The following is a 23,942-nucleotide window of genomic DNA, read 5'->3' as shown; positions in this document are numbered from 1 at the left end:
CGTGGAGGCTCCCATGAGGAAACACTGGAGCGAAATTTATAAAGACTTCAAAGAAATAAGACAGGATAAAAACTGAAGGACAGTAATAAAAACAATAATAATATGGGGTTAAAAAATAGATACATTAAAAAATAAATGGGTAAATAAATTGTGTAAATAATTATTTTTTTAATCTGTTAGCAAAACAAATAAAGAAAGAAATCAGTGAAATGCTAAATCAAACATTGAATATTGAGCCTCTGTTAAAGGCAATAATCTCTCTAATTCTGATGCCCTCTGGCAGGCTGTTCCAGAGGCAAGAGCCATAGTGGTTGGATGCGGTCCCTCCTTAGTTTTTGTTCTAGTTCTAGGAACAATTAAAATGCCAGAGGACCTCAGCACCCCTGAGGGTCGAAATGATAAAAGTGTATCAGATACTGTAGATGGTGCAAGACCGTCAAAACTTTTAAAATCTAGTAAAAACAATCGATCGATGTGTGTGTGTGTCGATTAAAATCGATCCTGAAACACACAGGGAGCCAGTGTAGTACTCTTAAAACCAGTCTAATGTACTCCCGCTCTCTGGTCTTTGACAGAGTACATGCAGCTGAGTTCTGAAGTAGTTGTAGTTGTAGAAGACCAGAAAGCAGAGTATTGCAATAATCTAAACATCAGTAGATTAAAGCGTGCACCATAATCCATGTTAGCCGGAGAGAGAATTTCTCTCTTCATATTCTGGGAATATTAACCTTGGTTAGTGTGCTCAGAGTAAAAAATGGTGCCCGAGTTCTTTACACATTGCGAGGGTTTGAGATCCTGTAGTTACTGAAACAGTTTCTCTCTTGCTTTCGGGACAGTAACTAAAACCTCTATTTTGTCCTGGTTGAGCTGTAGGAAATTCACTTTCATCCATGACTTTATATCTAAAATATATCAACTGGCCATGTGTCATCAGGAGACTATGGAAGCTGATGCCGTGTCTCCTGATGATGTCCCTGAGGAGAAACATGTTTAAATTCAAAACAATTGGACCTAAAATTGACCCTTGGAGCACCCCACACTCAATGTTATGTGTTCTGGACATGTATCTATTCCTACAAAGAAACTAATTCGATCTGTGACTGTGAGGTAGGTAGGCTGAACTAATTAAAGAATAGCAGAGGCCAACAAGGTTTTGAAGTCAATTTAGTGAAATGTGGTGATTTTTCTTTTACGTACGGTCGATGGATTACTGTATAGTCACTATTAATTTGGATGTTCCCAAAAAGGTAGTAAATTGCTCCTCTTAAGAAATTGCACAGCAAATGTCGCTTTGAGTCACCGAGTTGCCTCTCAAGCCTCTTTCACATGGAGGCCAGAGTTTAAAAATGTGCTCATCAGAGCCCTAACAGTAGATTCACCATTGTAACCGCCTTTTATACTAAACACAGAGAAAAAGGATATTGCTGTAACTCTGTGCGCTTTTAACTGACACGGCATCCCGCAATCAACTAATTTGACCCAAGACAGGCGTTGACATGTATAAATATTACAAAGGATACACGCTTTTGTAATGTCAGTAAGATTAAGTATGAAGCTCACACCCTTTTGGTGTCATTACAGGCATTATGGAAAAATCCCACAAAATCGTAAATCTGCATATGGAAATTTTCTCATATTTACCTCTTTGTTTTTGTGGTATGTGGTGCTGTGGTAATCAAACCAAATTCTGTATTTCTGTGTGCGTATTTCTGCAAGTTTTATTCTTATTTGCAGCAAGAGGCTATGAGCATTTTGTTTCAACAACAAAACAAAAAAAAAGTAGCTGCTCAGACGTTTTGTCTGTTCTTGAAATCCTGCTATTTGCATTATAAACATTATAAGCCCTGAGATTTATGATTTCGGTCGTGTTCCATTCTGCTTTAGAGGTTAAAAAAAAATCAAAAGAATTCAGTGTACTTCCATGTGGGGATATTCAATACCATGAATATGTTTAGATGAGTTCCAGTTAATGAAAAAAATCATTTAGATGAGTGTTTTCAGTGTTTATAGGGGAATCATAATGCAATGTGTGGTTAATTTACAACGCCTATATTTTATGATTTTTCATTTGAACAGTTTTTTTCCATTTCAGTTAAAGTCTCAATACCTTTTAAAATGATGAACATTGCAGTCTTCCATTCATTCTTCTGTTTTACCCAAACCTAGGCCTCAGGTGAAATTGGAGTAAATAAGGGTCCTGGTAAAAAAGACACTTTTATTGAATTCACAAATTTTATTCACTTCAACACTGAATGAACATTTTGAAATGAATTATTTCATCGGAACTGTATTTAACCCTGATTCCTGTCTTACAGAAAAGCACAACAATATCTGATCCGTGTTGACGTGATAATTAGAAGGCAGGTCGTCTGTTGGAGTGTACAGTCTTGAGAAACGATTCATTCTCATAATGTTTGGAACATACCGTATGTGTACACCACTGCACCAGACATTAAACACTAAACACTTTACACTCCTTCTTAAATAGTCTTTAAAACCAACCAAAAAAAAAAAAAAGATCGGATTTGGCTGGCACGATGCAACAAACTGATTTCACTGAGTTGACACAAAAGACAAGAAAAACTCTCCTCTGCTGCTTCTTACTGGCTCAAACACTTAAAAGTTGCTCTGAAAAATTAAAAACAGACACACATAGATAACAATTCATCCCACTTTGGGCATCTACAGACAGAATAGAAATAGATTTGCCACATTTCTGTCCTGGCTCAAAAAGTAGATTGTCATCGACTGCAGCAAATTAAACACAATTTCCTTTTTTTTAGGGGGCGGGGGTTTTCTTGTGGACGTTGTCACTGCAACAAAAATTACGCAACATGACAGGGACTTTTTTTCCGAGCAAATATCACTCAGTAACTGCTTCTTTTTAAAATCCTCCTTCCATTTTCCACCCTTCGTGCATCCTATCAAAATGACCGCCCCTGTTTAAAGCCAGGGACATAAAAAAATAGAAATAGCACTTAGCAATCCTAACCATAATGACAACAATAATAACAATAATGACAATAATAATCATAGATAAAGATAGCAATAAATAGGGTTTGGTGAGGTTTAAGTGCAGGGAGGTGTGGTTAGACACGAGACCGTGGGCACCAATTAGAGGGGGTGGGGAAACGGGGGAGGGGGTGCAATGGCAGAGATAGACAACCGCTTGTAAAGTGACTGGTTGCTTGGCTGCCGAATCTTTGCACGAGTACCTCAGGCTTTTTGTTTTTTTGGGGTGGGGGCGGTGTGTGGATTTTTTGGGGGGCTTCTTCTTGCCACACAAGTGGATGGCGGAGTGTAAGGTTCAAGGCATCGAATTGAGTGTCTCTGCGCCACATCCTTCTTGAATTTGGAGCCCTTGCAAAACAGTCCATGGTGTCCCCTTGTGGTTTCTTTATTAGGCTCACAACTTGGTGAGACTTGACAGCATAATGGTTTAGTGGGTTAGAGGGTGAGGCTCGGCAAGGGCACATCATATCCTCAAAATATTCATAAGTGCTGGATGGGATTCATAGTGAATCTCAAGGGCTACCTGGGATGATTGGCTGGTCTTCTCAGGCAAAGAAAAGCAATAGCAACACAAGTGTCCATCCTGAGTTTTTACAAGAGGTCTCTCGAGGCCTAAGTCGATGAGAGTCGCTCCTTGACTTCGAGAGTCCAATGTGACTGTGCTGCTCAGACTCAAGAGATGAATGCAACTGTCTTTGGCTCGAGCTGATCCTACCCTGCCAACCCATTTCTAGGAGCTCTTGAGTTATTCTTGAGTAAATTGACCACATGAGCAGCTTTAGTTGAGCAATTGAGATGTTTCACATTTACACAAGGCCCACCAATCGTTTTTTTTTTTTTTTTTTTTGTGGCCAAAGTAAAAAAGCTAGTCCAAGATTGTCATCATGAAATTTCTGGCCAGTGGTTTATGATTCCTGTGCCTATTTCAGCTGTACATTTATACCATATTCCATTTGTCAATACATAATCATTTTCATTGTCTTTTGCTTCTCTTGTCCACTTGCTTTTTCTTTGTTGTGTTCGCTCGTCTCTACCTTTGGTAGTCGGGCTGCTCTCTGGGACTAGATGAGGAACTTCCTGGAGCCAGGGGGCCACCAGGTCGGGGGTGACTCTTGTCCTTGCCCTCCTCCTGGGCCAAGTTGTTTCCGGAAGACCCCTGGCTAGAGTTGGAGGAAGCTTGCGGCTGGTTCAGTCCTCCTGTGCTTCCACCGCCACTCCCCTCAGATTGGTAGATTTCCTCCGCCCCGTCCTCACTGGACTCTGGATCCTCTGAGCCCGAGAGCAATTCCTCTTCCCGATATTCGCTGACATCCACGCCTCCGCTGGCGGTAGCCCCCTCGCTAAGTTCCTTGAGGCGGCCATGATGCTTGACGTGATAGCGTTGGTTCTGGAAAAACTTGATGATGGTGTGCTTGGGCAGGTCTAGCTGTGCCGACAAGGTGTGGATGGCCTCTTGGTCTGGATACAGTCCAACGTCCTGGATGAAGCTCTGTAGGATGCCCAATGCCTCCAAGGAGATCTAAAATGCATGGATTGGGAGAGAATATTTAGTCCAGACAGCTGGTCCGGCCAGCCTTACACTCAACATAGAATGATCTTCTTAGTGCCATATCATGGATCCCATTAGTGATTTGGCAGTCCAGCTAATGAGCACTTGACCTAGTTTACTTGCATGAGCATGGTGTCTTTATTGGCTATTGGCAATATAATAATATAACGATACATGGACTTAATTTGATCATTTCCTCTCATTTACTTTTGTAACTCTTCTTCATCACATTTGATTAATTATTAATATTATTGGTTACATTCAAACCTTAATATAATTCTTAAGAGATCACTGAGGGGAAGCTCTCATTTTCAATGACGTCAAGAGACTATAATCTACTCTACTCTACAATACCATATTATAGTGTAGGGTGTACGTCTTAAAAGGTTTGAGCGAAGGCTTATTTCCCGGACAGCAAAAGATGTTAAATCAATGTTGAATTAGGGTGAGAAGGTTGATTTTTGGTTTTGGTTGAAGACTGATGTTTAATCAACGTTGGTTCAACAACATTTTGTTAGCATTGAAGTTTTTGAAGTTGAAGTTCAATGTAAAAAAAAATTGAAAGGTCAATGTTTAATTCATGTTGAATCTGTATTATCTACGTTTGCCCTTCTCTATTTTTCTACTTCAGCGGAGGGAGGTGGGAAGGGGGCATATTCCAAGGGGGACAGGCCTTTTTCAACCGCAAAAAGTGTGTACTTTATCTCTCTCTCACTCTAATTTGCTGTCGCTCTCCATATATAAATTTTATTTATTTTTTTTTAACCACTTTTTTCTGAGCACACTGGTCTTGGTCCTGTTTCATGAAACATTTTCATTTCTTAGCCATTTCCACGCAGTATTTTGATTTCTTCTACTACATTTTGGAGTATTAAACATGTTTTCTTTCATATGTTTTTCATACATTTGCGTAAGGGAAAGGCTAATTTTGTAGCGTGTACTAAGCCAATGTCTTTGTTACAGCGGGGTGGCATGGCTCAGTGGTATCATGGTTGTTTCCCAACCCGCAGGTTGTGGGATCGATCCCCGGCCATTGTGACCATGTCAAAGTATCCTTGAGCAAGTTACAGAACCCCCAGTTGCTCGGTAGATGAGGTGGAGTGTAAAGTGCTTTGAGTATCCAAGGTAGAAAAGCGCTATGTAAGTCACAGCCCATTTACAGTATTTTAATTCCAATTTAGATGATGGTTGAATCAACATTGATGTTGTGTGATATATGGTTGAAAAGCAAACATTGACCCAACATTTTATCAACCTGTATAACTGTATAATTTCTACTTTAGGTTTCAACGTAGACTCAACACTTAAGCTTAACCATATTTCAACAGTGATTCACCCATATTTTGCTATCTGGGTTAGACTCTACCTTTGTGCGCAATCTTGGCTTCTTGCTGCTAACAGAGCTACCAGTGGTACTCTGTACACTTCCAGGGGCCGTTACCACAGCCTGTGCGCCTTCCTCGTTAACAGGGGCCGATAACAGCTCCTCTCGCATGGGAGATGAGCGGTGCTCCTTCAGCTGGGTTGGGGGTGGTCTGTGGAGTGCCTGCCGAGAGAGGCAAAAGAGCTAATTAATGGGGCGCAATGACCCCTGATCAAGACTACAGCCTAGAGAAAATGACAGAAGTGAGACCGGTAATAAAGTTTTTCACACTAGGCTGTATTGTTAGCCTGTTGTTCGAGCACACAGTAGCCAGTGCTTTCAGGGTGAAGCGAGTGCGTTCACAGTCCACAGCATGTCACGCACTATTAACTTGCTTGACGAATGGACAGTCTAACGACCATGCATCCATTATACCTTTGACCTAATGTGATGAAAGGTGACAGTTCTAGTGAAACACCAACTTTACACGTCTCTCAATTATTAAAATTTTAACTAAATCAAAGTGACAGGGTGTATCTTTCACTGATGATTAAATGACATCTATAAAAATAGGACTTAACGGAGAGTGCAATTGGATGCATTTGTTGTTAATTTAATCCATTCAGAATTATTAAGAGAGTAAAGAGTTATGACATTTTTTTCCTCATGGTTACACAAGCACTTTGTTTTTGTTATTGGAACATCATCATAGTAACTAGAGGATGCCCAGTGGGATATACTGTGGTCATGTAAAACCTTTAATTTCTAATTATATTCATTTTTAGCACGCCAAGTAAATGGCATTCTTCATGTGTTTTTTTTTTAAAGAATACTTTATGTAATAGCTATTTCAACAAACAGAAGAAGTCAAAGACTCGATCCTTGAGGTACTCCAAGGAGTGGCCTTGAAATAGAATTCTTTTCCAAAATGAGTACAAGATAAAATAACTAAAACAAAAATCTTCTTTGACTGAACCAATTAATTGTTTAACAGATTAAGTTTAATGTTTTTCTGAAGGATCAAAATGGAGCTGTTTGGACAAAAAATGTATCATCCAAAAAACGTTGTGCAAAAAACATTGGGGACCACTACCTTCGATAACTGCACCAAATCAGCTGCTCGCGTGGTCTCATATTGTACGATAAGTTCATCGAGCGAGGTCGGTGGGTCAGGAAAAAAATGGAGTACCAAGCAACAACCTCGAGTAGTTTCGTTCTTTGGCCAATGAAACGTGAAGATTCCAAACCTCAAGATGGCATCCTTACTCCCCACAACAGGCCAAAACGTTTCTGTATTGTGGGTACATGCAGTATATTTGAAGCAGTTTGGAAGAATTTGCCTTCAGCCTATGAAAGTTGCATGTAGAGATAATTGTTGTAAGCGTAGAAAAATAAGTCTGGAAATGTGAGCGCATTTGCCGTTCCGACAGTTCGAGGATCAAGTGTTGCGAGACTTGGCTTGTTTGTCAGAAGGTGGCGGCGTGTTGTGGTCGTGTCACTGTAAGAGCAGGGCGGGGTTCTCCACCGCTGGAATGTCCAGCTATAAATCTGCGGCGCATTAAAATTAAAGGAGTCACGTAAAGATAATAGTCATTCTCTCTTCAATAATGACAGGGTATTACTTCAATAATGGCAAGGGCAGGCTTCGGTTTCAATCCCGGGGGTGGGGGGGGCGGTGGGTGTAATGGTCAGCTTACAGGAATTTGGTATGTTTATATTTTCCCTCCCTGGCTCATGTTCGCCTTCTTTAACGGAAAGTGACATATTTAGATGTTGAGAAATTCTTTTCAAAACTTTGGCCCACCCCTCCTCCACGTCTAATACATCATGAATGATTAGTTGAAGAAGGCCTCTGTCAAGCTCATACAACTCAAAATGGATGATGCCAGGAACTCTGCATCCACGCCTGCTCTTTTATCCCCACTTTTTCCTCTTCCAGTTCCCGAAATAAGAACAAAATCTATAAATCTAGAGCAGGGTGGGCAATTAATTTTGCAAAGGGGCCACATGAGAAAGTGGAACACTTGCCCAGGGCCAAGCCAACATGCTAACCTCAAATTTGTCCGTATTTGTCTGTATATATTATAAGCATATCGCTGGTGTCGGGCCAAAACCTCAAATCAGATTTTGGTGAATTTCTTTTTTTTTTTTTAATTATTATTTTTTCAAAAATCTATACTATTTGTCAGCCCATACACGTGGGTGTTATTTTTACACATAATTGACCAATACAAAGTGTTGAAAAAGGCTTGCTCTCTTTCACGACGTAATGCTAATTGTTGAGCAAACATTACATTTTTGGGGTCTCCTGAAAAGTGAGCATTTTGGAGGTACAATGTTTTGGCCCGACACCAGCAATATTGTATTGCTTCAATAAACTGCTGCATATGTAGATCTTGTATGCATTGTTAGTATTAGAAAACACAGATTTTGAACAAAATGTCAGTATAAACAGTCATTAAAATGACATCTTAAAACTTTGAAAATTATACCATTCATTTTGTGCGAAGTATAATATTACTGGCAGTGATTTATAATGATACAATGATGTCTTATAATACACCTAATGCATACAGTATATGAAACTCAAAACTAGATTTGCATACAGTATTACCAGGCAGAATCTTCTTGGCTCTCCTCCCCCCACCGTGCAGGAAATACATATGTTACTAACATTAGGACCACTGTTGTCAATTTGGCTAGTCTCTTTTTTGGGGAAAAAATAGTTACTGGAGGCTTCGGAAAAGGTGCTAGATATAGCAAAATGTTGCTAAGTTGGCAACAATGCAAACAGAAGTTGCAGGTCTTGCTTGCTACCTTGCTTGAACTAGCGTCCACACGTGTACACATGAAATAAAAGCATAACTTTCAAAATAAAAGCACCACATATTTATTATTTATGTTTTATGAAATGTTGATACCACAAAATATTCATGTATTTCTTAAAAGGTTTGAAAGGTAAAATACTGTGATTATAAAGCCTTTGAAAGATCTCCACGGTGGCAGCCAGTTTTGCTAATGTGCAATGAATTGTGCTCTGATGACATAGAGTGTTGTTACTTTGCTTAATTCACGAAATCAGTCGTGAAATCAGTTTGAAATGTTTGTAGCAGTGCCATGTCAGGTGAAACAATGCAAATTCTTTAAACAAGGAAAAAACAGAAACGGAAGTAAAAGGGCAAGACAACCAGATCCCTTTCGATTGTCTACGAAATACAGTATTTGGGCCTTTCGTTTATAAGAACAGTGTTTTGGACACGTTTGAAATCTCCCTTTGAAAAGGATGGTACACTGCTATACACTAAACCCTGGAAAAAATGTTAAATGTGCTCATGTGTGAATATATCACATTCAAACCACCAACGATTTTAAACATTGTTGTCAAACTTTTCTTCAGAGGAGAATTTTTTCAGGGACAACTTCAAAAACATATTGGCAATTAAACATAACGCAAGAGTCCTGCTCTTTTTCAAAGCGAACCTGTGACTTTCTTTGTGTGGCATTGTGTAATTGCGTGACATGAGACGGATGAGTACAGTGCAGTAGAGTGGCACACAGTATGGCAAGCGCGGAGGGACATAATGAAATGATTGTCATTCCTATAAGGCAGATAACAAAACATGGGAGCCACTAAACCTTTTTGACATCCACTAAGTAAAATTGACATTGTTTATTGTTTTATCTGCATGCAACAAAAATATTTTCAAATCTGGGTAAAAAGATGCCTGGTTGAAGCTTAGTTTCAAACACAATACTAGATGTTTAAATGACTCCCACTGATATTTATGAAATAAAAATACGAATTAAAATTATCGACCTGCAGAAGACTACCAAAACAGAGACGAGTTAGCTTGCGTAAGCACAGTCAGTGTTGCCAAATTAGCGAATGGGTTGTTATATTTAGCAACTTTTCCTACTGCTCAATCAACTATTGTTAAAAAAAAAAGAAGGGACTAAACGCATTTGGTTTCCGATAAAAATCTGACACCAGCAAAATTATTTTGACATTGTTTCATGAATGACAAGAAAGCAACTCAGAGGAAGGATGTTAAAATTTACCCAATACAAAGTTTTAACTGTTTACACTATTAAAGAGTTTCCAATAAGTGTAACTAAAATGGGAATTCCATTTAATGTAGTACTTAACTCCCACAGGAGTTTGCTTCTAACTCCTGAGAAGAGTCAAAAGGTCAATGCTAAGAAAAAAAGTGACTTTAACTTAGACTTCAAGGATATTCCATGAGCTCACACACACACACACTCAAATTGAGTTGTTTTTAACTCTAGAAGAGTCTTATTCGCGAGACTCAAATTTGCATTATAGGGAGGAGTTATTGGTATAACGAGTTTGTATCATTGGCACAGTGGTCCATATTTGTACGTAGGTATGTACTCGTAAACAATTTGACATGATGATTTATTGAAAAACTCAGTTTGATCACCAATTCTTTAAAGATGTGTCCAGGCTTATATAATGATTTTGTTACTGACTCATGTCATTTTAGGACTGCTGTATATTTGTGTTTTCTGCATCCCCCCCAGCCCTACTTGTGACTGTTACACTCATTCAGTCACGTTCAGAGCAAAACAATACAACCATGAACTCATTCAACTACGACAACAGTTTTTGGGTTTCAAAAATCCGTAGCGGTTCTTTTCATAGCGTGATACTCTCAGAGTGTTTCTTCCTTGAACCTCGAACTCTAATTTCCCACCCTACTGTGCCCGCTCTTCTCTTTAAATGCACGGCTGTAAAAATCAAGTTTCCTGTAAATTGAGGCAAATTACAACGCAGAACGATAAAAGAATTATAAAACATCAAATATTCATCTTCTCCTTAATGAGCTCTCGCCCTGCCAGGTGGGGGCTGGGAGGAGCACACGTGCCACCACCAGAGACGCCATTAACACAAAGATAAATTTGTAATGAAGAAGAGAAAAATCACTTTTCTGTTAGTTTTGTGCTTGACTTAAGACATCCTGTTATCAGTGAGTGTGTTTTTTGTTTGCTTACTTTTGTATGCGTGTGTGTGTGTGTTTATGCGTGAGGAATAGATGAGTCACAGCACTTTCCTGTTATTGTGAAATGATTCTTTAGACGAAAAGACATTGCACACTCTATGTTACTGAGACAAGCTGGCGTTGGAGCTGACTGCATGTGTGCTCATTGAGCGTTTTGCTTTAATTCAAAGCGTTTGTATGTGTGAGCGTGTGGTATTCATTCCATTTATCTGCAATTAAATGGTGGCGTTAATTGTGGCTTGCCCCCCCCACCCCCCAAAAAAGCAGGCTCCACTCTACTGAAGGCCACCAGGAAGTTGAAATCAACTTGTTTAATGTCCATTTTTAGCTTTGAAGTTTATGGAAAATTAACAATGGGAAATTTTAATCAGATGGCTTTATGTGTCACTACAAGTATTTTTGACGCAGATCACAAAAAAAGCCTTTACTGTTTTTCCCATTACATTAGGTTTTTGAGATGTTTTTATTTTTTGTTCGTATGTTTGAGCTATAAAAGCTTGCGCAATACAGATTTTGCCATGAGTTGTCATTTATAGCGATGAGATTTCAGAAAGAAATTCCACCTGTTGCTGAACCTAAAACTGACTGACACTGGGCAGCACATTTCTCTCTAGAATACCTTGACAGTCTTGAGATTTCATTGTACCGTGCACAGATTTGAGAGACCCTGTGCCAAATGCAGCAAAACATCCCCAGATCATAACAGAGCCACTTCCATGTTTCGCACTTGGGACGGTATTTTTTTTCTTGGTATGCTTCATTTTTGTTTTTGAGTCTGTGACAATAGAGCTCATGTGCCTTGCCATAAAGTTCCAGTTTTGTCTGTCCACAGCACATCCTCCCAGAAGATTTGTGGATTGCCAATATGCAGGTTAGCATTTCCATTGTTTGTTTAAATGATTTATTTTCAACAGGGGTTGTCCTCCTTGGTCGCGATTGATGCTTTTCTTTCGAATCTCCCACAACTCCTTTTCCATCCGTGATCCATATCTAGTGTGTTTACACACCATGTCACCAAACAGCACAGTGACTACTTGTCACCCTTTAAATAGGCCGACTGACTGCTTAGAAGACACCTGTGAGGACACACCTTGGTTGAGCATGTCTCAATGGTCAAATTATTTTCAATCTTATCTAGGAGAAGTATTATCTATGCCCAGGCCTGTTTAGTGAGTTGATTTATTTTTTTGATACTGTAATTCTATTGAACTACAATTCAAAAGCAATGTCTGATATGCATTGCTTGATTGTCATTACATTTTTATTTATTACAATTATTGTCAATAGTTATCTTTTTTTTAATTATAAATATTATTAGTTTTCTTTCATTAACAGAGGGATACCAACCATTTCTTCAAATACTAACGCCAGCAATCAATTATAGAACTCATCACGTTGCACAAAATCAACAAGCAACTGTGCCACATTTATCATCTGGAGCAGCTAAGACTCAGTATTTATCTAATAACATGGCAAAACCAAATGAAATTAGGGCAAGAGAGAGGGAACGAGGGAGTGAAAAGGCCATTTTTTTCTATGAAACTCAGACACACAGAGGGGACCATGTGCCCGGGAATTGTTTCTTCTTGTTCTGGTCTTGGACTCCTGGGGTCCGAACTGCCTCGACACACACGCACCCTCACGCATACACGTACACAAACACACATATGCACAGAGTCTTGCAGCAGAAATCAATTTAGCAAAAACAATAAAGAAATTATTTATAAGGGCAGACTGTGCCAAATTAGCTGTGGGACGCACTTAACTGCAAACGCCATATGAATAAAAGCTGTACAGCGAGAACGGGGACTGTGTTACTCAAGAAGAAATGTGAGGCTGCTGGGAGGGGGCGGGGTGCACTCACAAACACACACACTCACCACAAATACCTACACACGCTCACCTGCTCACCTAATAGACACACAATCCCAAAGCCCCCCAGACATGAAGCAAAAAGCGCACGCTAATGTAAAAACACGTATGTGTGTGTGTGTGTGTGCGGCTCCACTGTACATCCATTTTTAATTTAGCATTGTGTGCTGGCTTGTGCTATTGTCCGAAGACAAAGGAGCACTCAAAACTATCAGTGTGTGAGCGACACATGGGACACACGTGTGGTGGGTTTGTGGTCACCTCCTATGAAGACATACACGCACATGTTCTCTCTATATATATTTAGATGTATTAAATATAAACTGGCACGCACCTCATTTGCCATTAATAAGTCAGCAGCCCTTCACCACATGTGACCGCGGGTGGGGGGGGGAATTAGGGGGCTCTAAAATGGCCAACAGTATTTTAAATGTCATCATGCTGCCACCGCAGCTTCCTTCCTGTCCCGCCATTAGTCTTTAATACAAAGTTTGCTGTTTGCACGCTGAATCATGACATGTGGTGTACTCTGAAGGGATAACATTTGAGGGCAACCAGTGCCACTACCAGCCTTTTGAAGGATTAACACCAGTGGTGAGAAGTAACAAAGTACAAATTAGACTTGACACCGATCTGATCGACTGGAGAAGCGAGACATCTAAAACATCCCTGGTGTAAAGACTAGTACAAATGCTTTGTTGCTGCATGAGTAGATATTTCAGGTATCTCTACTTTACTTACGTATTTAGCTTTCCGACAACTTTTTACTTTAGCTTCCTACATTTTCAAACATACCTGTAGTTTTTACTCCTTACTTTGTCAAAATAGGCTTTTTATTTTTTCTTTGCTCAGTTCGCAAGGTTAGCAACGCGATGGGAACATGTTTTTTGATTCCATAAACCTTGAGTCAACACTTGCTAGCTCTTAAACAGCGCTATCTAGCTTTTTAATGCCCGCAACAAGTACAGTGTTTTTCTTCCTCATGATGAGCACTGTGTTAAGAAGTTAACAAAATGTCATTATTTTGTCATCATTTGACTTGCGGGGAAGCTGGAGCCTATCCCAGCTGACTGTGGAAGTGAGGCAGGGTACACCCAGGTCGTCATCCAAACAATCATTCACGTCAATACTCACACCTATAGACAATATAGAATTTTAAATGAAGCTAACATACATGTACGGGTGGAACATGCTAACTCCACACAGGACACCATGCTGCCCCATACAACCAATTATTAAGATAAAGTTTATTGCTTTATATCAAAATATGCTGTGGAGGGGGCGACACGGTGATCGACTGGTTAGCATGTCCGCCTCACAGTTCAGAAGTCATGGGTTCGATTCCAGCCCCGGCCTTCCTGTGTGCAGCTTGCATGTTCTCCCCATGACTGCGTGGGTTTTTTCCCGGGTACTGCGGTTTCCTCCCACATTCCAAAAACATGATGGTAGGTTAATTGATCAGCCTCAATTGCCCCTAGGTGTGATTGTGAGTGTGTATGCTTGTTGGTCTCTGTGTGCCCTGCAATTGGCTGGCAACCAGTTCAGGGTGCACCCCGCCCACTGCCCGAAGACAGCTGGAATAGGCTCCAGCACCCCCGGTGACTCTCGTGAGGAGAGAGCAGTATAGATAATGGATGCACGGATATACTATGGAGCTCTATGGTCCATTCCCAGAGATTTGCTTTATTTCAAATTCACAAAGCAAGTAATTAAGAACCAAACCCTCCCCATCATAAAACCTTGATTTGCTCTTGAGGCAACATTGTGAGTAACATTTAACATTAAAATTAAAAGCTATTAATATTAAACGAAGAGGCTTAAAAATAAAATGAACATTGTTAATTGTTTAAAATTAAAACACAGAAAAAGTTAATAATGTAAAGTGACACTTATGGTGATGTTAGCCTTACAACTTTAATTTCCATGTGCGTGTTCGCTTAACACCGCTTGTCGAGGCTGCAGCTTGTTTTGGTGTTACAAAAAGCCAAACAAAAAGCAAAATACAAATAAATTAATCTTTTCGGCAAAGTCAGGGTCAGTTTCCGAATTTTTAATCTGAAGGGTGTTTGATTTAAAAGGTTCCGCTGTGATGTATTTCTTAAATGAGGTAAAGCCACTTTAATCTTCTATGTAATTAACTGCTTGCTTTCTTATTGTTTGGTTTTCTTGCCTTTTTTGTGTGTGTGTGTGTGTGTGTGTGTGCATTGATTTATATGTTGACGTTCTTCTATTTGGCAGAACATATCCATTAATTTAAAAACAAACAAACACACGTTTTAATTTCAAAGTTTAATTTCACTAAAATGTGTTTGTCGAGAAGTTACAGCAAAGGTTTACCATTAAATTAGCTTAGAGGGTCAAAAAAGCTCTCTATGTTCTTTAGACTGGCTACTAACTAGTCTTGGTGTTTGAAGTCAGAATTAAAGTGTAAACACGTAAACATTCTCTCCCTCTTTAAGGCCCCCTCAAAATCTAATGTGGCATTTCCTGTTGTGCCACCCAGCAACCACTTTTCGTTTTTCACTCTGCTGAGACAAAAACTAATGGGAAAGTAACAACAGCCACATTTCCACCCAAAGTTACATTTTGTAGTAGTTGCTGGAATTAAAAGATTACAATCAGTGCTTAAACAATAGCAATGTCCTTTTTTGGCCCCTGTTAAGTGACCCCAGAACACTATTAGACAATAGCTTTTGTGACACTCCAAAAATATTTAGTTGCCATCAGAAAGCAATAAATGAATTAAAAAAAACCTTGAGGACACAATTGAAGGCAGTGTGTGTTTTAGTATGTCCCGTGCCAATGTTAACTGCAGGGACAAAAGGTAATGAGCATGAAAGAAAATCTTGCACATGGTCTCGCATGTGCTCTATAATGTTGAAAAAATTGAACCAAAGCCAAATGACGACGCATTTGAAGGAAGCATTTGTATATATGTGTCTGGACCAATGTTTACTCTCGGGACGAAAGATAATGACCATGAACGGAAAAGTCTTGCGATGAAGAGGTTCAAGTGTGTTGAAGTCACTGCGTCAAACCAAAATGATTGACACATTTGAGTGTAGCATCTGGTTTTGTACTTGTGTTTCTTGGGATGGCGTTTATCCCTGGGATAAAAACAAATGCGTAAGGAACAAGTTCCGAACAACGAATGAAAAGTCTCAAAGGTGGACTCCATAAGGACTTGCTGAATAATTGCACCAAGATCAAATCAATATATTTGAAGTCAGTGTTTGTTTTTGTACCTGTGTACACACACTACTGAGCAAATATCACTGGTTAAAAAGTCTCAAATAATCCCTCCAAAAAGGCATGTGTGCTTCATAAGGACTTGTTGAAGTCATTGCACCGCAGTCAAATGACATTTGAAAACGTTTTTTGTACCTGTGTGTCCTGCGGCAGGTGGAGGACAGTGTGTAGCCTCTCGCTGTGATGGTGCCGTGACTCCTCCTCGTATGCCAGGTCCCTGTCGGTCTGCGGAAGCGCAAGGAACCTCCGGATGGTGCACAGGTTCTCCCACAAGGTACGGTTCTCTGGACTGGGATTTTCCTTCCAGCGAAGCAGCTCGCACAGCCAACCCTGTGATGACAGACACAGGTGGACTGGATGAAAGGTTACGTTAATTTAAAAACTAAGGCAGAGTCATACAATAAAATACATGAAAGAATTTCAAAAATGTTTGAACATAAATGGCCAACATGAGAGCAGCTCTTGAGGAAATATAGCTCCAGACAAGCGGATCTCCTTTTCAAACAGTAAAAGTAAAAAGTCACCAGGAACATGATAAATACTCAAATAAAGTACAGAAAAAACTACTTATGTACAGCAACAAAGTATTTACACTTTATTCCTAGACCCCACTGACAGTAAGCATCCAATAAAGAAGGAAAGTAGCTATGCAATGATGGTGAAAAGCAAACCAAAGACAAAAGAAATCGGCTTCAAATTGTGCAGGGTGTGTAAGGTAGGTGTACATCCACAAATGGAGATGGAGAAGATTCAATTATGTCTGCTAGACTGGCTCTGTTTGCGACACCAGCTGTTGTGTTCAAGCCGCCACCTCAGGCAGCGTGCGACGCTAATAGCCTGATCACCTCTTGCTGATGCTCGCGCTGTCCTGGTGGCCAGCTGCAGCAGATGGGTGCACTGAACTGTGACCCTCCCGCCCCCAGCCACCAACTCCCACAACCAGCCCGGGGGACCTCACTAACCTTGCGTGCACACACAAGCACAAGCATGCAGGTACTGTATAGAAAGTGCAAATCAGCCCTTCACCGTCTTATGCCTGATAGCAGCACGCTACTGTCCTGCTGGTTGAATAGCTGAATTCCTCACATGCAAAAAAATGGAGTTAGGCCTTTCATTTGATAAAAATAAAAGTCATAATACTATACAATCAGCACATTTCAGTTCACCTTAGTGCAACCAGCATTAAAGAGGTCACCAACTGTCATACGGGTGTTTAAGCAGAAATGTTCCTATTCAGCAAGGTTTAACATTTTGCATTTTATTTTGGTAGGTTTTTACACCCATTTCCATTTGGCTTGCCAGGATTCCCAGCTCAGGCCAGCATTAAGAAGCTTTTTGTGTCAGGCATTTGAGATCAGTGCAGTGAGTCAGTGGTTGCTAACCGGTCCAGAGTGAAGCCCACTCAACAGTTAGCCACCTTGCTAAGGCAATGGCTAGCAGCCCTATGCCTGTCACTTGTGATTAAACAGCAGTGTCTTATGTGGGTGTTATGTTTATAAAGCTTACCCAACTTTGTGAATTTCACACATAGCACTAAATATGCTGCCTCTTTTTTAGGTATGATGTTGTTCTGTGTTTCCTCACCTGACTCTTGTTGGCAGCCACCTTGGCAAAGAGCGCTTGGGACACCTTGGCTCGCTTCATCTCCTGCTGGATTTCGTCATAGATTCCCGACGTGATGTTGACCAGCGATTCCAGCTTGATTGGTAGGTCAGGCACAGGACCTGTTGGCTTTGGCTGGAAAAAGGACATGTGACGGTAAGATGCTGAGTGCGGATGTAAGGAAATTTGATTGGCTAAGACAAGCTAGCATAGCCTAACAATTGCTGTATGCCACTTGAAACACGATCCATAGTTGTTTGTGTACACAACATAGGTCACAGGGTTTTTTTTTTTTGTTTTGTTTTGTTTTCTGAAATGTTAAAAAATATGTGAGCTGTCAACATGGGCAAAAAATAGTACCGTGCCTCTTGCTACAATTTTGACAAATTTATGACATGTTTTCTCAAAGAATTATTCATTTGCTTGTTTTGTTGAACAATATTTATGTACCAACTGGGCCATTCCACCGAGTCATTTTGCCATTTGCGTCCCCAGGAAATAAAAGGCACAAATGACAATAAAGTTAACTGTAAAATATATCTTGAAACTTGGTAGAATCCTGTTACCTAAACAAAAACTGTGTTTTCTCTTTTTATGAGAAACACAATCAAAATTGGATGAGAATTAGAATCTTTGGAGTTACCGGTATTTTTGGGAAACCCTTCTTCTACCTTGTCTCTATCCAGCACAGAGATTTCTTTTTCATAGAATGTAAATTGTATCAAAATACTGTTTCAAAATATTGTTTCGATGCATATCAACTGCAGTCGAGATGTAAACATGAACCAAATATGATATCAAATTTGATTTTTAGTTTTTATTTTACTAGATGTCTAAAGAACAGTTGAAATCGTCATCGATTGATTGTTTTGATTGTTTTCAAACAACTTTTACGTACACAAACAGTATTAGGCATGTCAACAGTTTACACATCAAACTCATTTCGCTTTTTGCACTTGTTATTCCGTTGACGTTTGCTTGATTCCAAGTGCAGCGAGCTCTCTCGCATTGTTTTGAAGTCCTCTACAAAGACGTGCACAGACGAAGCTAGTTTACATTCCAGATACTGAGATAATTTGACATAGACATAATAAATAATAGCCCACACGGCATCAGAGTTAAGAGGTCTTATCGCTGAAAATGCTCTATTACTTCTTTTATGTTTACAATAAGCTCCTATGACATCTTTGAAGTTGTTGTTCCATTATACGTGGAATTTGTTTAAAAAAAAAAAAAAAACAGTAGACATTCACATTATTTACATGATATGCAAGATTACAGAGAACTCACAGAGTTGGTTATCTTATTCTTGTTCTTCCAAATGGAGGCCCAGGTATCAGGTGTTATCTGCTCATCCAAGCTCCTCTCCCACACTTTCTAAGCACACACACACACAGGACACACAGCATGTAAAAATGGAGTGTGTGCAGCGCCATAAAATCCTTTTTCAACCTACGAGCCTTTGCGTGTTGTACCTGGGAGATGCGTGGAGTGCCGGGGTTGGATGAGTTGGAGGCAGGAAGGCCCACAGTGGGGTTCATGGTGCGCTCGCGCTCTTCCTGGTAGATGCGGTCGCGCTCGCCCTCGGGCAGGTTGAGGAAGTTCTGCATGGCCTTCAGGTTGACCAGCAGCGACTGCGAGGCCGTGCGAGGGTCCTCCTCCTTCCTCAGGATCTCCGACAGCAGACCCTGAGTTAATGAGAGCGATTTGTCCATTTTAAGTTTAAAGCCACCCCAAAACCTTGGACATGTTCATTACTCCAAGGAAGTCCCCACTGACTAAGCGACTATGTCCATTTGCAACAAATGTCTGTTCAGTAAACATCGTAGTGGCTAAACATGGCTCTGGGCATCACAAATATGGGTTTAAAATTATTCGTTATAGTTTTGAGGTAGAAATGTTTGTGTCGAACAATTATTGTGGTCAACTTAGCCGAGTTAGCCGATGTTTCTCCACCCTACTGTATGGTAATGACGTATTAACAGAGGCGTCAGATCCAGGTCCAGAAAGTAAAACCCTGCCACTGTTTGGCTTTAGCCACAGCTGCTTCGACTCATCCAGCAGGTAAGAGCTCATTTACCTGCCGGTTGAGTAGAAGTAGTAGCCCTAATCATTACTTCCCACCAATGCTATCATGTACATAGTCTGTGATTGACTGGCAACCAGTTCATAGGTGGATTTGTTATACTTTCTTCTTCGATTCCTCTGGTCCATGTGTAGTGTTGTACACATCACCAAACAGCACAGTGACTACTTCTTACCGGTTAAATATGTTGACTGATTGATCACAAGGTTGAAAACACCTGTGATCCTAATTGGATTACACACCTTGGTTTAACATGTGCCCATGGTCACATTAATATTATTATTATTATATATCTTTTCTAGGAGAACCATTATTTTTATCCAGGCCTTTTTGCTTTTTTAAATAATCCTGTTGAACCTCAGTTCAAAAGCATTGTCTGATTTTCATTGGTTGATTTTCATTACATTTTATTTCTTAATTTTTTTTGTCAGAATCAAGCTGTTTCTCTGACGACTGTCTGGGTTTTCTTTCATTAACAGAGGGGTGCCAACAATGTTATTCCTTTGTGTATGATCCGTCATTGTTTATACGTTTGGTCAACATTAGATGGTAGTGTTTGTACCTTGAACGTACAGTTCACACCTCTTCTTTAGTATGTTATACGAGCCATCATCACATTGATCTATTGGGGCGTGCTGTAAAGTGTTTAGCGTAGCCTTGAATACATCAGGTGTTCGTGCTCGTGCCCCTGAGGTGGAAAAAAGGGGCCTAATGAGCCGGCAATCTATCCCGCCATGCTTCTGCTATTACTGCTGAAAATACCTCCAAGGTGGGTGTCCGCAATTGAGGCCAACGCTGCGTAAAGAATTTGGTGTTTATGACTGAATTGAATGGTCTTGATCAAGTACAGCATTTAACCCTTCCCTACATTGATACAACCGTGCTCTTTGGTCTGATCAGAAATTAGAATCAATGAGACAATTCACTTTCACAACCTTCTCCTAACTTTGAGTTCCACTTCCTGGCAACTTACCTGTGTGCGGTTAAAGGCCACCCGGGCAAACACAGCCTGGGAGACGCTGGCTCTTTTCAGCTCATCTCGGACCTGCTGGTAGATTTCAGAGGAAACCTCAGAGGCCGAGGGATTGCTTCCTGGATGGTCACCGCCGACTTTGGAGGAACCCCGCGGGATGGGCGGATGGTTGAGGAACTGCTGGTTGATGGCCTGCGGGTGCTGGTGGGCCAGCAGCCGGCTGACGGCTATCTGTTGGTTGATGAGGTGGGCCATGGCGAGTTGCTGGCGCACCAATTGTGGGGAGAGTTGAGGCGAGAGCAGCCCACCTGGGCCCAGCAGGGGTTGGAGAGCGCCGGGCGGGTGGGGTGGCGGCGGTGCGGGCACCTGCCCTGTGTGGAGAGGGGGGCTGTGGTGGAGGGGGCCATGCGGCGAGGGCTGTTGCTGGGGGAGAGGAGGCTGCTGGGGAGGCTGCGACTGCGCCTGAGGATCCCCGGATCCCGCCTTCAGGAGGGGGCTGCCGCCGCCGAGGTGACCGAGCTGCGCAAGGCTGGCCAAGTGAGGAGGTGGTCTTTGGCCCAGCATGCAGAAGTCAGCCATGTTGTCTCGCTCGACTGTAGAGCAGACCAAACTGTCAGTTGTTTACCTAAACATTTACTTTGTTGCCAAAAAAGAAGGCTTATTACTTTTGATGTCAACAGGATCTCGCCCTGACCACATCTTCTCCAAATAGTCAACTGCTCAAAGCAAACACAAAAAAGATGAAAAATATGGGTTAATTTCATAGCTGTATGATGTATAAATGTTAAAGCACTTTGGAAACCAAATTTGGAAATATCCAAAACTTTAGTCCCTCTCTAATTCTGTATGCATTGTTTTTGTATTCCCTGTGACATAATGGTATGCAAGTTGATTGGGCACTCTAAATTGCCCCTAGGTGTGATTGTGAGTCTGGATGTTTGTTTGTCTCTGTGTGCCCTGCGATTGGCTGGTAACCAATTTGGGTTGTCCCCTGCCTACTGCCCGAAGACAGCTGGGATAGGCTCCAGGACTCTCTGCGAGCCTTGTGAGGAGAAGCGGTATAGATAATGGATGGATTATGGTATGCAGTTGGTTTCATTGTAAAGTATTAATTATTTCACTTATGGGAATCGCAAGCCACTTTCACACTTTAATGCATCATAGACAGAACTGTCGAGCAGGACTTGGCTGTGACCGAAGTATGCGTTCACACAGCATTTGACATGTTCCACCTCAGATATTACGTCTGAGGGCAGCAAATTCTCAGGTAGTCTTGAACGTGCTTGTGGATATTCTCATCTCAGCCAAGTCATTTCTTTCTCAGGGCTTTGAATTTATCACAACTGGACTGCTCTGCAAAAGACATTTCGCCTCTCATGCCAGTAGAGTTTATCAGTTCATGCAATAAGGCTTGGCTAGGACTGCACCAGCAGTGCCGTACAGGAGAGCAAGCCAGGACCAGCTGATCTGTAATTAACTAGGGGGGACAAAAGACATTCACCTCTACATCGTCTATAAAATTGCACAATAGTTGGGGCTATTATTGTGAAGTGGTCATATATATATATATATATATATATATATATATATATATATATATATATATATATATATATATAATGATAACTTTTTTCTGCACTTAAATGGCAATTATATAAAAAATTGGCACTTAAAACATAAACTGTAGAGGTCAAGACGTTTGAAAAACCTTGTATTGATTGATTCTATTTGCATTATTTCTTAAAGAGAAAATTAAAACATTGAACTGACCAAAATTTGAAGGGAAAACTGATTGCGCTCGAGTTGTAGGTTCCACTGAATTTATTAAAGCCACATTGCGGCTGTCAAACGTGCCTTTGATTTTCTTGTACTTCTTGTACCAGCGACCAAACTCTTGGCATTTAGCAGTGGAGACGTTGGCATAGTAGGAGCTATTCACGATGGACGAGATCATACTCTGTGAGACAGAAAAGACACAGACAAAGATAATTAATAGCCGGCATTATACCAAATGTTTACAGTCACGCAAAAAAAAAAAAAAAAAAAAAAGAGCCATGTGACACACACAATTGAAACAGACAGTCAGTAATCATGACTGGAAGCCACCCGTGGAAACTTGAGCGAGTAGAGAGCAGCGAGAAAAGCTACACACACACACACATATGCTTGCAATTGGTCTGCTTGCTGCCATCAACACCCCCACCAGAGCTCCATTTAAGCCCGTAAATCTCCCGCAGCAGCCATTATGATGCGGCAAGAGCGCTAAACATGCAGCTGGGGACTTTAAACACGCCAGAGTTTGATTAAAATGTAGCAATAGTTATTAATCATTTTTATTTTCTAGCTTTCTAATTGTGTGTGGCGTTAAGACAGACAACTTGTCACGACTGACGGGGTGATATTTTGTTGCTTCTTTACTAACCTGCGACAGAGGACACTCTTTGGCCAGAGTGCTTTGGTTCATTTCCTTGAGGAGCTCCTTCAGAGCGTTCCGAACAGTCGCATGGTTCCATTGCTCACAGGGTAGGTCCTCAAGCTTGGAAAAACTACAACAAAACATAACAGTCAGAGAGATGGAAGTGTTCACACTCTATACTTAAAGAGAAGTTAACCCAAACATATTTTTTTCCAGAATACGTTCTATGCAGGCCTACTAGTCTAAACACTGCACTCCGATCAATATTGCGTTTGTGGAATATGAGTAATGCATCCGTTTTTAGCTAGCTAGGGCTCAGATGATGACCAATCACGGCTCACCTGTATCCTGAAGCTGAGCCATGATTGGTCGTTATCTCAGCCCTGAGCAACTTAGATGTCATCTTCATTCGACAGAAGGGACAAAATGGCCGTCCCTGAGCTGGCTAAGTTTCAGTCATTTTTTTTGCCTTTTTTTCTTATTCTTATTCCAAAAAGATGACTGGCTTCTGTCATGTGACTCGCCATCTAATTATGCCATTTATCATCAAAAATAAGACTGAGTATTTTAGTACGAACAATATTGAACATGTAATATGTTCTTATACTTGTATGACAGTTAAACTATTGCCTGTACACTTAATAAAGATATTCACCTCAGTCTCAACCCCTCACTTCTGGTGCCTTCCCTGCCATCTTTTAACCTCAAATAAATGAACCAAGGACCATGCGCCCTGCTCTGCCATCGCTACGCGCATCAACATGTCAACAAATCTCGGCTGGTATGTGCCACGACAATA

The 23,942-nt window shown here is 40.8% G+C and overlaps 1 protein-coding gene across 3 annotated transcripts in view; it reads right to left on the bottom strand.

The window, feature by feature from the left end:
• Positions 1-2,201: 2,201 nt before the first annotated feature.
• Positions 2,202-23,942, bottom strand: part of satb2 (SATB homeobox 2) — a 41,640-nt gene continuing 19,899 nt past the window's right edge. Inside the window, exons 5-14 of one of the 3 annotated variants that reach the window (XM_086051735.1) lie at positions 23,150-23,273; positions 22,498-22,684; positions 21,393-21,443; positions 20,728-21,320; positions 19,144-19,356; positions 18,959-19,045; positions 17,651-17,803; positions 16,202-16,396; positions 5,928-6,128; positions 2,202-4,531 (exon numbers count right to left, since the gene is read on the bottom strand). In XM_086051735.1, the coding sequence (XP_085907861.1) occupies positions 4,043-4,531; positions 5,928-6,128; positions 16,202-16,396; positions 17,651-17,803; positions 18,959-19,045; positions 19,144-19,356; positions 20,728-21,320; positions 21,393-21,443; positions 22,498-22,684; positions 23,150-23,273 (2,293 nt within the window). In that variant the 3' untranslated portion in view covers positions 2,202-4,042. The remainder of the gene's footprint in view (positions 4,532-5,927; positions 6,129-16,201; positions 16,397-17,650; positions 17,804-18,958; positions 19,046-19,143; positions 19,357-20,727; positions 21,321-21,392; positions 21,444-22,497; positions 22,685-23,149; positions 23,274-23,942) is intronic. The other 2 variants (XM_086051736.1, XM_086051737.1) reach the window with 2 other exon arrangements.

This window comes from Filicampus tigris, chromosome 14, assembly GCF_054856515.1.
Source record: "Filicampus tigris isolate MCC_2025a chromosome 14, RoL_Ftig_1.0, whole genome shotgun sequence".
NCBI classification, from domain to species: domain Eukaryota; kingdom Metazoa; phylum Chordata; class Actinopteri; order Syngnathiformes; family Syngnathidae; genus Filicampus; species Filicampus tigris.
The sequence above is the reverse complement of the archived record's forward strand: the minus strand, read 5'-3'. Positions and strand labels throughout refer to the sequence as shown.